At 45.9% G+C, this 15,779-nt stretch overlaps 1 protein-coding gene and 1 long non-coding RNA gene across 4 annotated transcripts in view; one reads left to right on the plus strand and one right to left on the minus strand.

The window, feature by feature from the left end:
* CFAP65 (cilia and flagella associated protein 65) overlaps positions 1-8,789 on the minus strand; it is a 54,980-nt gene extending 46,191 nt beyond the window's left edge. Inside the window, exons 1-8 of one of the 2 annotated variants that reach the window (XM_069732748.1) lie at positions 8,689-8,789; positions 5,600-5,724; positions 5,328-5,512; positions 3,402-3,504; positions 2,650-2,816; positions 2,084-2,283; positions 1,250-1,389; positions 525-747 (exon numbers count right to left, since the gene is read on the minus strand). In XM_069732748.1, coding sequence (XP_069588849.1) covers positions 525-747; positions 1,250-1,389; positions 2,084-2,283; positions 2,650-2,816; positions 3,402-3,504; positions 5,328-5,512; positions 5,600-5,677 — 1,096 coding nt within the window. In that variant the 5' untranslated portion in view covers positions 5,678-5,724; positions 8,689-8,789. The remainder of the gene's footprint in view (positions 1-524; positions 748-1,249; positions 1,390-2,083; positions 2,284-2,649; positions 2,817-3,401; positions 3,505-5,327; positions 5,513-5,599; positions 5,725-8,688) is intronic. The other variant, XM_069732749.1, reaches the window with a different exon arrangement.
* A 76-nt stretch (positions 8,790-8,865) lies between these two features.
* The window catches only part of LOC138644417 (uncharacterized), a 301,511-nt gene continuing 294,597 nt past the window's right edge, over positions 8,866-15,779 (plus strand). For both annotated transcript variants that reach the window (XR_011314613.1, XR_011314612.1), the window contains exons 1-3: positions 8,866-8,964; positions 9,070-9,112; positions 9,874-9,953. This is a non-coding gene — a long non-coding RNA (uncharacterized lncRNA). The remainder of the gene's footprint in view (positions 8,965-9,069; positions 9,113-9,873; positions 9,954-15,779) is intronic.

The following is a 15,779-nucleotide window of genomic DNA, read 5'->3' on the forward strand; positions in this document are numbered from 1 at the left end:
GGAGGTGCTTGCAGAGGACCGGGAGGTGCATGCAGAGACACGGGAGGTGCATGCAGAGGCCCGGGAGGTGCATGCACTGGCCTGGGAAGTACATGCAGAGGCCCGGGAGGTGCATGCAGAGGCCCAGGAGGTGCATGCAGAGGCCCAGGAGGTGCATGCAGAGGCCAGAGATGCATGCAGAGGCCCAGGAGGTGCATGCATAGGCCCGGCAGATACATAGAGGGGTCAGAGGTGCATGCAGAGGCTCGGGAGGTGCATGCAGAGGCCCGGGAGGTACATGCAGAGGCCCGGGAGGTACATGCAGAGGCCCGGGAGGTACATGCAGAGGCCCGGGAGGTACATGCAGAGGCCTGGGAGGTACATGCAGAGGCCCGGGAGGTACATGCAGAGGCCCAGGAGGTGCATGCAGAGGCCAAGGAGGTGCATGCATAGGCCCGGCAGATGCATACAGAGGGGCCGAAGGTGCAAGCAGAGGTTGGGGAACACTGTACAGCACTAGGGAACATAGTCCATAATATTATTACCTTTACATGTTCCAGAAACCTTGAGCACTGTCCTTGTGAGATTCCCCGCTGGAATAACATGAAAATAGTCCACGTTCTCCAAGCCCACGATACGTGGCCGATACTGCAGGGGAACTTGCTGCTTCCCTTGGGCGGGAACGACCCCACAGACCACTTCACAAGAAAAGTTACTGTCCACTTGGGAAGAGCGTTTCTCTTGTTCAATTCGGAATGGAGAATCCACCTACAGGTGCAGGGATGTAAGATGATCACAGCAGTCTATGACATACAAAATGCCATAAAAAAGATCCCAATGTTGTATTTACCCCCAAATGGTGAAATAAATCAATTTCTTTTTTTTTTACAATGTTGAGAAAGTTTTTTAGCCACTAAAATAGTAAAACATAAAACAACACAAGTTTGGGATCGCTGTAATTGTACTGAGCTGGAGAATTATGTTTCCAGGTTGTTTTCACCACATAATGAACGTCATAAACGAAACCCAGAAAACAATACAATGGCTTTTTTTTAGCATTTCACACAACTCCCAACTTGGAATTTTGGCCCAATTTTCAGTACATTATATAGTTGTCAATTTATTCCTACATTTCCAGGGGGAATAATAGAGTGACAGCAAAGGGCCGGTAGAGACGTTGTTTAGGATTGATCATATTTATCTTAGGGGTTTAGAAGCAAGGACTCAGATACGACACTTCTAGACTCCTGCCCTACGATACAGTACGCACCATAGACAGGTTGTGTATTTCAATGACTTTTTCCACTACTGTGTTCACTCCTACAGATCCAAAATCCAGAAGTGGTCCTCCTTCTTCCTTCTTTTCACAGGACATGTCTGGCACCGTCACTAGGAGATGGGGATACTTTGCTACGACAAGTAACATACTAAAGTTAGTTACTTGGATTCATGAAAGAGATTCTGGGCCCCAATATATCAGGGGCCCCCAACAATCATGTGACATCTAGAATAGTGAGACCTCCAGAGACAAAGATTCAATGTTATGTCACTGACCGAGACCTTTTAATCTACGAGTTTACGAATCTGCTAGGATTAGTGGCCAGATCTGTGTCTGTGGCCGCTACACGGAACCACCTCTTACCTGCCAAAATCCTTGGCTCTTCTCTTGATTAGCCGGTCTGGCATGACATCGTGTAACGCCATAGCTATGATGTCAGTGATGATAACTGCTTTATTGTTATCCCCTACACCGCAGCCCGGTGACCACCCAAAGCAGCTTATATTGGGCTGATTGCCGTTCTCTGCGCCCCCGCCATCACCTGTGCAAGGAACTGCTGCCAGCTCAATTTAAGGACTCTGCAGCTCTGAATTATGGTAGTGCTGAAGCCCCTTTATCAGGATTGTGGGGAGTCCAGGGGGTCAGACCGCACTAATCAAAAAATAATAGTATATTCCAGCGATATGTCATCAGTATCTGAGATAGGAAGACTTCTTTACAGCAGATATGCTACTGGTACATCCAGTTTTCTATCAAATATATTTTCGCACTGCTCTGGCATCAGTTTCCTGAATGGAGCAAACACTCTGCTTCGCTTCGTCTTACCGATTGCAGTAAACTGGATGATCCTTTTATATTCTTCTCGTTCTCCAAAGTGACATGTTGCAGTTGCGTTATACACAAGGGCAATCTGTGGTTGGAATATGATTCTGGTCCGAATCTCGCACCTGGGATCAATGACGCCGCTGGCCGGTATCAGGAGGAAAGGCTCTGGCACGTCCCAAAGGAACCGAGTCTGCAAGTCACTGAGGAGGCAAAGCGTACAATATATAATGGGGCATTCACAATGGAAGCGAACGGTGGCTCAGTGGTTAACCCTGCAGCCTTTTAACTCTGGAGTCCTGGGTTCAAATCCCACCAAGGACAACATCTGCAAGGAGTTTGTATGTTCTGTCCGTGTTTGCCTGGTTTCCTCTTGGTTCTCCGATTTCCTTCCACACTCCAAAGACATACTGATAGGGAATTTAGATTGTGAGCCCCATTAGGGACAGTGATGGTAATATATGCAAAGCGCTGCGGAATCAATGGTGCTGTATAAGCAAAGCATAATAATAATAGATTTGTAATTGACATGGATATGGTACATCACAATGGAGAAAGGGATTCCTTACCTTACATTACGCAGGACGAATGCAGCCTCTGATGTGTCATACACGGCGCAGGTGGGGAGACTGAGGTCTTCAGGCAATAGCAGCTCGTGGTGGGTGAGACTGGCACATAACGCCACTGAGAAACTGCCATCTTCTGTCTCAAAAGTGATTGCATCTTCGTAATCCCGCTATAAATTTACAGCCAGTGCAAAAATCAGCAAGAATCACATGTAATGATTGCATAATGATGTGTTCTGCAAATAACATATATTGTGCCGCAGATTCCTGCTTGCTGTCTCTGAAAGGAAATAACATTTTTTATTTCTAGAAGCTGAAAATCTGTTCTGGCCCAATAATTCACTGAGGGTTTGTTACAATTGTGTCTAGTGTAGAAAATCCTTTGTGAGATAACTACAGTATATCACAAATCTCTTTCCTTTGTATGAGATTGGAGTCAAAACAGTATAGACAAAAGTGGAAATAAATACAGGGTGGCGATGGAGAATATGTAGTGCAAGTCTATGGGGAGAAGCATAAGATATTTTCAGCTTCTATAAGTAAGCAAGAATCTTCTATACAGCAAGAAATCCTACGGTCACATAGGGAGCAGCAGAAAGTTGCAGAAGTTTGTATTCTACAATCACGAGCCATTTCTGTGACCACTAGATGGCGGTACAAGACAAGCATCTGAACAACTTTGGTGTAATTCTGGCAACCTGAGCGCTACCTAAACAAGCCCCGACCAGGGGTCTATGGGAGCGAGCGAGTAATACCTTCTCCAGGGGGCAGAATGTGATCGGCAAAGTAAAGGACGTTCCTGCATTCAGTGTGACCGTCTGCGGGAACAGAGTCTTGAAGAAGGTGGTGACGGGAGGACTGCGAGACAGATAGAACAATACAGACGATTATTAGCCTTTGTATATCTGAGGGTATACAGTATGTATGGGCAACCCAAAACTACCACCCCGGTACCCCGAGTGCAGCTTGAATGTACCCGCTCCTGTGTGTTACATGTGTCAGTTTATTAACACCCTCAATTTTGTCATTACATTCATTTGCAATCCCAAGTTTCAAAGTGACATAGTTCTGGGGTCCCAGCTCTGCACGGATCCATTCCTGGGGGACCCAAAGGCAAGATCATTATTCAGTAGGAATGTGGTTTCAGTCTAAGATACAGTAAAACATGTTTGAGACAATTACCCCAAACCGCATTGGAAAGTGGTCTTCAGGGGGTGGAGAAAGTTTAGATAAGACATATGGAGGAAGTGAAAATCTGTAAGAGGATATCTGGACTGGATAATAAGGTGGTCTTCTCATACAGGTGGGCTTTTGAAGAGGCTTCACTGTAAGTTGTGGTAACAGGCAGATGCAGTTTCTGTATGGGATGGGGGGTCAGTGCTCAGAGCTAAAGGAAAGAAGCATCAGACCCTTATCGAGAACATTAGGTAAATGCTCCAGATCCCCTGGACAGATGGAAAATGTCTAATTAATGGGGTACGACTTCTGGGAACTTCAGGGTATGTGCACACGCTGCAGATTTTGCTGCAGATCCACAGCGTTTCCGCAGCTGCGGATCCGCAGCGGTTTCCCATGAGTTTACAGTACAATGTAAACCTATGGGAAACGAAATCCGCAGTACACATGCTGTGGAAAAAACCACGCGGAAACGCAGCAATTTACATTCCGCAGCATGTCAATTCTTTGTGCAGATTCCGCTGCGGTTTTACACCTGCTCCAATAGAAAACTGCAGATGGAAAACCGCAGTGGAATCCGCAATAGAAAACGTGATAAATCCGCAGTAAAAACCGCAGCGGTTTTGCACTGCGGTTTTTCCAAATCCGCTGCGGAAAAATCCGCAGTCCTCCATAATACATGTGCACATACCCTCACAAGAACAGAGATCACAAATTCACTGTGTAAATGGAGCAGTTGTGAGCATCTGCGACCACCGTTCCATTCATGGTCTATAGGAGTGGTGGTCGCACATGCTTCCTTCTGCACCATTCACATAGGGGACGCTAATCTCAGGATCAATGGGGATCACAGCAGCTGGACCCCCAACGATCATACATTTATCATGTATACTGAGCAAGGTGATAAATAATGTATTTAGGATACCCCTTTTACAGGGGTCTTCCCAAATATAACACTGATCACCTAATGATGTGATATGTGATGTCTGTCCCAGGGGGGCCCCACTAACAATTACCTTAACAGTGGTTCTGCTTCATGATCACATTGAATCAACGTTTGTAAAGGGTGGCAATGGAGTATATGCAGTGCAAGTCTATGGGGGGACAGACAAATGAGGGACACTATCCCCGTCCTAGTGATCAGTGGGGTACAAACAATGGGGCCCCACGGAATTAGACACCTATCACATATCATGTGGATAAATGGTGCATTTCTGTTGTGGGAAAAGCTTAGTAATACTATAATTGTACGGTACATCCACATTGGACTAAGTCACAAAATAGGCAAAATTTGCTTGGATTTGGTGTCATCTGAATGGAGTCACTTGGCAGCAAATCAGCAGTGTGGATGTACAAGATATGAGGGGAATGCAGAGCCGTAGGATTTCCTTCTCCCAATACAAAAGAGTCAAAGTACTAACCTCACCATGTACCCAAATACCAAGGCCCAGGCTAAGTGGTTTTTTGGGGTCCCCCTGAGACCCCTGTTCCCTTTCTATCATCACCTGAATTTTATCTTCCGTTTCCTCAGTCGGACATTTTTCAGGGTAAGATTCTTGGTGCTTTCCTTTCCTAGTTCCCAGTTCTGCCATTGTAGACGTTTGCAAACCTCGAACCCCAAGATGTTGTCCTTCTCTTTCACCTTCCTGCGTATTACAGAGCGGGGCTGAGCCTCCGAGGAGACGCGTCTCTGTAATACACATATGGCCAGAGGGGGGTCACAGTCTGTCCTTACATAGGACTGCTCCTGGGCGCTATGGATGGGTTATACACTCACCAGCTTGATTGAGGGGCCCCGGCTCTGTCCCCCAAATGGACTAGAGTCCAAAGGTCTCATGTGAACTGGTCCAAGCATCGTACCCCAAATTCTGCAGTGAATACAGCTCCTTGTGAAGCGTCAGCCTGCGGAGCAGAGAGAAGAAACAAAGAAAACGGTGCAGTCAGGCGGTATATAAACACCGGATAAAGATACACACCCATCCTCTGACATTGTGCCGAGAGGGGTCTCATCTCCTGCCGCTGCGAATGGGGGGAGACAGCAAATGTCCTTGTGTCTCCATATTCATCTATGGGAGTTCATATAATGCTAAGCGAGCGCACCCGGGTATGGCGGTGAATACAGAGCTGAGCTCGAGCAGCGGCACGAGGAGAACTGCTTTATCTGTCAGACATTACAGTGGTTTCCTACATACTCCCCCTCACCAGGTCCAGCTCGCTGTGATCTCAGTGGCTCTGATGTCTAACCGGGCAGAACCGCTGAGCTCAGTCATTAGCTGCAGCGCTGTCGACATCTCTGCCCTGCAGCCAATACTGGACACCGGAGACTCAGCGCTGGACCCAGGAGCCGTGGGAGTACAGCATGGTCTGATTCTTTTCTAACAAACTGCACCCAGGGACCAAGACTTTCTGACAGTCGACATCCCCTTTAATCTCCAAATACCCTTAAATTGTTGCTCTGAGCAAGGCGTGTCGTCTGCAGTGTCGTCCCTGTTTCTGGTCGTCATCGCTGCTGGGTGACAGCATTCATTTCTGGGTATAGGAGACCCCGCAAAAAAAAACAAAACAGAAAAAATGTTCCAGCTTCTGGTAAAATTGTCAGTGTAATTTTTATTTCATCAAAAAACAATTAAAAAAATATGGTGTCCAGGAACAGGAGCGAGCGACACGTTTTGAAGACAGTTGTTCTTTATCATGCTTGATAAACATTACTCTGAAAATGTTACTAGAAGCGGAAACATTTTTTCTTTTTTTTTTTTTGCAATTGCTACACGAGTGGTCGAGTGGTGAGAGGCTGCCTTCTGGACCCCCATTCATTTGTACTTAAAGGGAATTAAAGGGTTATTCCCAACATTCCCAAGTTATCACCAATATACAGGATACTGTGCAAATTTTCTGATCGCTGGGGGTTTGACTGCTGGGAAAGGGGCTTTCAGTGTAGAGGAGGCTGCACGTGCCCACCCTCCATCACATGGCCGGCAGAGCGCTGACCTCTGCTGTCTCCATCACTCCCATAGTCACTGGACGGAGCGGCAGCAGACCGACCAGACGCTTGTGTGACCACCACCTAATCCAGGGTGGAGGCTCGGGACCCCTATATCTCTGACTGGAGGAACCCCTATGCATCTGACTGGAGAGACCCTTATACATCTGACTGGAGGGACCCCATAACATATAACTGGAGGGACCCCTATACCACTGACTGGAGGGACCTCTATAAATCTAACTGGAGGGACCCATAGACCTCTGATTGGAGAGACTCTATTCCTCTGACTGGAGGGACCCCTATACCTGACTGAAGGGGCCCCTACACCTGACTGGAGGGACCGCTATACATCTGACTGGAGGGGCCCCTAGACCTGACTGAAGGGGCCCCTATACATCTGACTGGAGGGACCCCTGTACATCTGACTGGAGGGGCCCCTATACCTGACTGAAGGGGCCCCTACACCTGACTGGAGGGACCGCTATACATCTGACTGGAGGGGCCCCTAGACCTGACTGAAGGGGCCCCTATACCTCTGACTGGAGGGACCCCTATACATCTGACTGGAGGGACCCCTGTACATCTGACTGGAGGGGCCCCTATACCACTGACTGGAGGGGCCCCTATACCTGACTGAAGGGGCCCCTATACCACTGACTGGAGGGACCCCTATACATCTGACTGGAGGGGCCCCTAGACCTGAGTGGAGGAGCCCTTATACCTCTGACTGAAGGGGCCCCTATACCTCTGACTGGAGGGACCCCTATACATCTGACTGGAGGGACCCCTATACCTGACTGAAGGGGCCCCTATACCTCTGACTGGAGGGACCCCTATACATCTGACTGGAGGGACCCCTATACATCTGACTGGAGGGACCCCTATACATCTAACTGGAGGGACCCCTATACCTGACTGAAGGGGCCCCTATACCTCTGACTGGAGGGACCCCTATACATCTGACTGGAGGGACCCCTATACCTGACTGAAGGGGCTGCTAGACCTGACTGGAGGGACCCCTGTACATCTGACTGGAGGGACCCCTATACCTCTGACTGGAGGGACCCCTGTACATTTGACTGGAGGGGCCCCTATACCTGACTGAAGGGGCCCCTATACAACTGACTGGAGGGACCCCTATACATCTGACTGGAGGGGCCCCTAGACCTGAGTGCAGGAGCCCCTATACCTCTGACTGAAGGGGCCCCTATACCTCTGACTGGAGGGACCCCTATACATCTGACTGGAAGGACCCCTATACATCTGACTGGAGGGACCCCTGTACATCTGACTGGAGGGACCCCTATACCTGACTGAAGGGGCCCCTATACCTCTGACTGGAGGGACCCCTATACATCTGACTGGAGGGACCCCTGTACATCTGACTGGAGGGACCCCATAACATATAACTGGAGGGACCCCCTATACCTGACTGAAGGGGCTGCTAGACCTGACTGAAGGGACCCCTATACATCTGACTGGAGGGGCCCTATACCTCTGACTGGAGGGACCCCTGTACATTTGACTGGAGGGACCCCTATACCTGACTGAAGGGGCCCCTATACCTCTGACTGGAGGGACCCCTGTACATCTGACTGGAGGGACCCCTATACCTCTGACTGGAGGGACCCCTATACCTGACTGAAGGGACCCCTATAGAGGGACTTGTGCAGCCATATTGTAGAATTAAAGGGATAGTCCCACTAAAATGCACTAATGTCGGGTCAATAAGGGGGTTTCTGATCACTAAGACCCCAACACTAACCAGGTCCAGGGCTGATCTATGTAACTAGGCAGGGCACAGGCTGCAGCTCCGGGGCCAGCAGTGACGTCACAAGTCGTGTCTATCTCCTGTATAAAAACCCCCCACAAGCCATTAACACCTGGTCAGACGCTGCAGACATCAGTATCAGCTGCGGTTCTGGTGACTTTCTGTCCTCACCGCTCGCTCGTCTTGCTGGCAGCCATGATCCGTCTCCTAGGTAACGGGACGCGGCTCTGTGTGGTGGTGAAGAGCGTTGCTTGGCAACCACGGCAGCCGCGCGGGGTCAAATCTCTGAGAAGGCGAAGCAGTAACGAAAGAAAGACTCAAATTCTCCCGCTAAACGTCCGCCATGTGGTGAATGACGCACCGTGTGAATGTACGAGTCTGCTGAGCGGTAAGCAGACAGGGATCAGCTGATGGTGTCTCATAATAACCTACGTGTCAGGTGTTTGTATGTAGCAGGGTGAAGATCTGCTCACAGTCTGTTTCCTTTTGGCAGGAGAGGCGCCACTGAGGAAACAAGGGGTCAGCGAGGGGTAAAGGTAAGAGGGCGCCATGCCAGTGGTATAGAGGCGCAACCATGGAAAATGCCTCCAAAACCGACATTTTTCTTCTCACGGTCCCCAGTGGTATCGGGCCCCTAGCTACAGGGCCCAGCCGCTGTAGTCATGGAAACCGGGCCAGCTCCTGTATGTGGCCCCTGGAAGGCAGAGTCCCGGGGCCACTTTCCGCCGTCGCTTTTCCCTCCTCGCCTTCCAGGAGCCAGAACTTCTGATTTTCTGGTTGTTCCCGTTATATCGGGGGATTTTTTTCGTTACGAGCTGTCGATTTTATCGTTTTGGGTGCGTGTGACGTTCTGGTCTTCTGTCATTCCAGAAATAAACCAGGCAGAGCGCGCACAAGAGACGCGGATGTGTGAACGGCGCCCAAGGCCTCACTCAGACGCCGCTTTAGGCTACGTTCACATTAGCGTTGCGTCGGGCGACGCATGTGTCATGCGCCCCTATATTTAACATGGGGGGCACATGGACATGCGTTGCACTTGCGTTTTGTGACGCATGCGTCACTGTGGCGCATAGGACGCTGCACGATGCAGTTTTTTCTGTGCCAAAAACCATGCAAAAGTGCACGCATGCGTCACAAAACGCTGCGTTGCGCATGCGTTTACATTTGCGTTGTGCGTTGCATCGCCGACGCACCGCACAACGCAAATGTGAACGTAGCTTTACACTGATGCTCCATGTGCCCTCACCGTCCACGTTCTCACCTCCATTATTTTTTTTCAATTCTGTCCAATTTGCAGATCAATGTGAAAAAAAAAACGAAACGGAAATCCCAATGACGGCGGCCGAGTGTCATCAAAGCTGCAAGTTCTTACACCAGGTACAGGAAACGTGGAATTTTATTTTCTACATGCAAATAAACAAAACTGATGGTAAAATGCAAAAAAAAAAAAAAGTGAGTGAAAATTGTACATAAAAAAAAATCTACTAAAACCCTTGACATCTGAATGAGCGCTTAGGACTTGTCCACACACTGCGATTTATTTCCCCCTGACATTTTTTGACTTGTGGAAACTTCTCCGATCTATGCACTGCCCAATCAAAAGGCAGAAAAAAAAAACCTCTTCCAACTTATTTCTGCGGGAAATACACTTTACTGTTCATATCAGGAGGCTTTGTAAAAATGACTGATGGGGGGGAAAAAAATGAAAGTGCACATCGCTTCGTCTATGAAGATGATCCTGAATAAACTTCTCCAAACTATGCACCGTCCAATCAAAAGGCGGCAAAACAATAAATGTCTAAAACTCTTCAAGAAATGAAAAACTCACCAAAAGCGTAGCATTTCCTGAAGAGGTTTCTGCTTGGAAAAACTCCTTGTGAATAAAGCCTAAGGCTATGTTTACATGTTGCATTTTGCTGCGTTTTTTTAGATGCATTGGTCTCTTGTGCATGCAGCATGCTGATACAGTTTAGTTCTTGTTCCTGAGTTTTCTGCACCAAAGGCACAGCAATAACTGATACTTGCATTTTTGCACTTAATCATTGTTTCCTATTGGTGAAAAAACGCTGAAAGAAGTGACATGTTGTAGTTTTTTAAAAAAAAATGCAGCAGTTTTCCAATTCAGTCAGGAAAAAAACAACAATGCGTGTATGAGATTTTGGAAATCGCATAGCTTTTGCTGGTAGTGTAAGATGCAGCTTTTTAATTTGCATAAAAAATGCAACGTGTGAACATAACCTAAGGCTGGGGCCACGCGGCGACTGTGGGGTGAGGGTGTCGCATTGTGACGTTGCATTTACTGATTTCCTGCAGTGTCGCATTGCAACCTGCGACCGATCACAACTGAGCTGCAGATATTTTCCAAATGTGTTTTGACGTTTTTTGTAGCAGGTTGATTGCCACAGACTTCAGTGTGGCTGTGACAATTGTTTTTGGTGATGTGACTTGTCTGAAAATTGCGACACATGTAACGTAAATTGGTGTCATTAGCGGTAAGAAGGGGCAGAAGATAAATGAGATCCAGACTAATCAGACCCCGACTTTCATTGATTCTCGGCCACTAATAATGGAGTCTCGCGGCTTTCTGTGCGTGTGGCGCAGATTGCAGGTGTATTTTATAACCGGAGAGCGGATCAGTGTTTAAGACTCGGGGATAAGTGGGATTAATGAAGCACTAATGAGATCAGTCTGTGTATACACGGTGAGTCATGCTCCACGGGGGCCATAAATCAGCGCTCCCGGGCCAAGCAGCAGAACTGGGCCCTCTGCCCGTCTCTCCCAAGCACATCCATAAATAAAAAAGACCACTGCACGGCTCCTGACGGCCGCTCTCACTGCAGGAATTACAGCAGCACATTCATCACTTTAATGCTTGTACTTTGCAAATTAAAGCTGTCACCGCGCAGCAAGGAGCGCAATTTAAATCTTTGACGTCCTTCCATTTTCACTGACCCCCCTCACTTTTCATTCTTCTCTATGAATCTTCACTGGCTGACAAGTGTCTCTATCCTGGTACAAGTGTTTGTCTTCCAGATGTTGTCCAGAGTGGGAATTATTTACTATATATAATATGTCTATGTATGTATATAATATTATTAAAAATTTTTTTTAAATAATTATATATATATTTTTTAATTTAAGAAGGAAATTGACCCAAATGAAATATTGGTCTAAAATCTTCCGGCTCATGTACGCTGGTCGCCGGCCTGTGCGTCACTGCATGAAGGCCATGTAGCAAAGTACTAGGGTTCCGTCAGGCCTGTAAGATCCCAAATACTCCACCCCTAACCCCGCACAGACACAATGGCCCAGATTCCTTAAGACTGATGTTTTGTACTCCAGTATTAGGCTATGTGCACACGTTCAGGTTTTTTCGCATTTGTTTCGCGTTTTTTCGCGGTAAAAACGCTATAAAAACTCATTAAAAACGCATACATTATGCATTCTATCATTTAGAATGCATTCTGCATGTTATGTGCACATGGATGCGTTTGTTTCCGCGAAAAAAACGCATCGCGGTAAAAAATGAGCATGTTCATTATTTTTGCGGTTTTTCTGCGTTTTTCCTGCAATTCTATGCATTTTGGAAAAAACGCACAAAAAAACGCATCAAAATCGCGGTAAAAACGCATGCAGATTTCTGGCAGAAATGTCCGGTTTTTGTCAGGAAAATTTCTGCAAGAAATACTGACGTGTGCACATAGCCTTAATGGGGGGAATGCAGGATTAAGATAAGCCAAATTCATTATGAACCGCATTCCTCCTAATAAATTTGATACCGTCTAAGTGGCGTGCGTCTTGCCGGAGATGTTACTCTAGTCAGGGTCTAGAGTAACATTTCTACCGTAAGGACACCGCCAGTCTTGAAGAATTTGACAGGCGGGCATAGCAAACAGCAGAATAGTGAGTGCAGCTCTGCAGTATAATACAGGATTAACCAAAAATACAAAAACGAACACATACCAGCGCCTATAATCAATATAGAAAATCATAGATCGTAGACTTCAGGCACTGAATAGGACTTGTAGTGGACAGACTGCAATTCAGAATAATATCAAAAACCCACAAGAACAAAAGCAGTCACAAAGTCCAATTATATGAAAATATCAAAAACTTTATTAGAAATATAAGTGAACAGACAGCAGGGAATGGATTCCACATGATAGCCTCAACTCATCTGGAAAGGGCACAGATAGGTGTGCAGCAGAGTATCCAATACAAGGCATAGTATACCACCCATTTTATAAATACACATAACAGTCAAGTGACATGAATAGCTATAAAGCATAGATATTTAAATGGTACATACCCGTAGATAGAAATCGTGGTCACTGCGCACACCCTATCGCGCCCACCCCTAAATATCTATGCTTTATAGCTATTCATGTCACTTGACTGTTATGTGTATTTATAAAATGGGTGGTATACTATGCCTTGTATTGGATACTCTGCTGCACACCTATCTGTGCCCTTTCCAGATGAGTTGAGGCTATCATGTGGAATCCATTCCCTGCTGTCTGTTCACTTATATTTCTAATAAAGTTTTTGATATTTTCATATAATTGGACTTTGTGACTGCTTTTGTTCTTGTGGGTTTTTAGTATAATACAGGATGTAACTCAGGATCAGTAATGTAATGTATGTACACAGTGACTGCACCAGCAGAATAGTGAGTGCAGCTCTGGAGTATAATACAGGATATAACTCAGGATCAGTAATGTAATGTATGTACACAGTGACTGCACCAGCAGAATAGTGAGTGCAGCTCTGGGGTATAATACAGGATGTAACTCAGGATCAGTAATGTAATGTATGTACACAGTGACTGCACCAGCAGAATAGTGAGTGCAGCTCTGGAGTATAATACAGGATGTAACTCAGGATCTGTAATGTATGTACATAGTGAGTGCAGCTCTGGGGTATAATACAGGATGTAACTCAGGATCAGTAATGTATTGTATGTACACAGTGACTGCACCAGCAGAATAGTGAGTGCGGCTCTGGAGTATAATACAGGATGTAACTCAGGATCAGTAATGTAATGTTGTGCTCAAAATTTTACATACCCCTGCAGAATTTTTGCTTTCGTGGCCATTTTTCAGAGAATATGAATGATAACACCAAAACATTTTCTCCACTCATGGTTAGTGGTTGGGTGAAGCCATTTATTGTCAAACTACTGTTTTCTATTTTCTTTCACCATATTCTGGTTCTCAGCGCCATAAATTATCTAATCTTTCTGTTCCCCAGGATATAAAGATTGAGTGATAACTCCAAGGTCAGGAGTGGAGGACTCCGGGGTCACAGCACTCAATGATTATATCATAGTCAATAATCTCCCGTGACCCCGTCCATCCGTGATCCTACACATCATAACTATTCTGCAATAAGGAAACGAGAAGATCTGAGCTGATGTGGAAAGCGGTTGCAAAACTTATCTCATAGTATTCCTCATATCTTCAGCCCATGTAATATCGCCATTCAGGGTCGTCATAATTGTATTTACTACCCACATAATACCGTCACACGGTGCCAAGATAATACTGTCATATAGTTTGTAAGCTTGGGAGCAGGGCCCTCACTCCTCCTGGTATCTGTTTTGAACTGTATTTCTGTTATGCTGTAATGTCTATTGTCTGTACAAGTCCCCTCTATAATTTGTAAAGCGCTGCGGAATATGTTGGCGCTATATAAATAAAATTATTATTATTATTATATAGAGTCTGCACCATATAGTCACAACTAATAAACTGTCGGAAAAATGCTTCCCAGTGTTGGCGCTACTTCAGACACTTCTGGCATAACCTGTGGCCGCACCATAAATGTCTGAGCGAGATGCGAGTATGACACCGCCATATGGTCCCCACATAATGCTGCCGCTCCGTTTTCACTGTCCTCACACAGTCCTGAATAATACCTGATACTTGTAGATGAATTCTGAGCCCCTAGGAAGTTGATCTGGATCTTTACCATCACCTATGATCAGAAGTCAACCATCCAGACTGTTCTTTCGTTTTATTACCATTCTTAGGGTAGAACTTGGTGTCTTGTTAATAGAACGGATAGAGTTTTTTTTTTTTTTAAGCTGCTATTGTCTAAAATCCACCTTTTGTCCCCCATGGTTTACACTGCAGCGTTGCTTGTTCACCTTATATGTTATGGAAAATCACCTCTTTATAACAGCAAGAATAGATGATTATAAAATACAAGCAAGCAAATCACAAAGAAAATAAAGCAAATCATCAAGGAAGGCCACCCTATCACAGAGGGTATGGAGTTCCCCTTTAAACAATTTCAAAAGTTCCGTAAAGGGAGATGATCCCTAGTTCGTCGGCGGAGTTTATTATCAGGTTATTAGAGCTCATTACAGAGTCCGTTAATCTCATGATGAACTTTCTGAACGACTTTTCTTCGGCAAGGCAAAAATCACAAGTGAATCATCAGAACAGCGCCACCCAGTGCACACATGATCATGGGAAAAAAATAATAACATCAGCCACAATGACCCCAAATCGAGCAACAATTCGAGATCTCATCCCTGGCTCCTGCCAAGACATGCTGAGATTTGTAGTCCCTCAAGCTCTGACTATTCCTAGTTTACAGAGCAGATAATGATGGTACATTTGTCACGACCATAAGAGAAGCCTAAACTGACAACCAATATGGCCGCGCCACTGATCGTGGAAAACCCCCTTTAACAAACTTCAGATTTGTCTCTTCAATCCTTATCTAATAATCCGGAGTATTTCATAATCCGGCCTCTATCATGACCTACAGATGCTGGATTAAAAATGAGTATTATATCTAGGGGTCTATGACCATCCGATAATCCAAATATCTGATGTCTGGTCTGGCTGATGCCGAATTATAAGAATCTTACTGCATAAGGCCTTTTTTCGTAGAATTCCACTTTAATATCCAAAGTAGAAGTTTTCTTTAGTTTTTTTTTTTTGTGAGTAAATCCTACTAATTGCATCATGAAAAATTCTGCAATATTCTAATATACTCCAATCTCCAATCCTGGCCATTTTCCATAGCCCTTCTTGTTGTCAGTGAATAGGAGCGTGCTGCATTTATGCGGTAAGGCTATGTTCGCACATTGTGTTTTTTTTTGTGGTTTTTTTTCAGCGTTTTTTCATGCAAATTTTCAGCTGCGTTTTACAGTACCAGCAAAGTCTATGAGATTTCAGAAATGTCATGTAT

Source organism: Ranitomeya imitator, chromosome 7 (assembly GCF_032444005.1).
Source record: "Ranitomeya imitator isolate aRanImi1 chromosome 7, aRanImi1.pri, whole genome shotgun sequence".
Classification (NCBI taxonomy): Eukaryota; Metazoa; Chordata; class Amphibia; order Anura; family Dendrobatidae; genus Ranitomeya; species Ranitomeya imitator.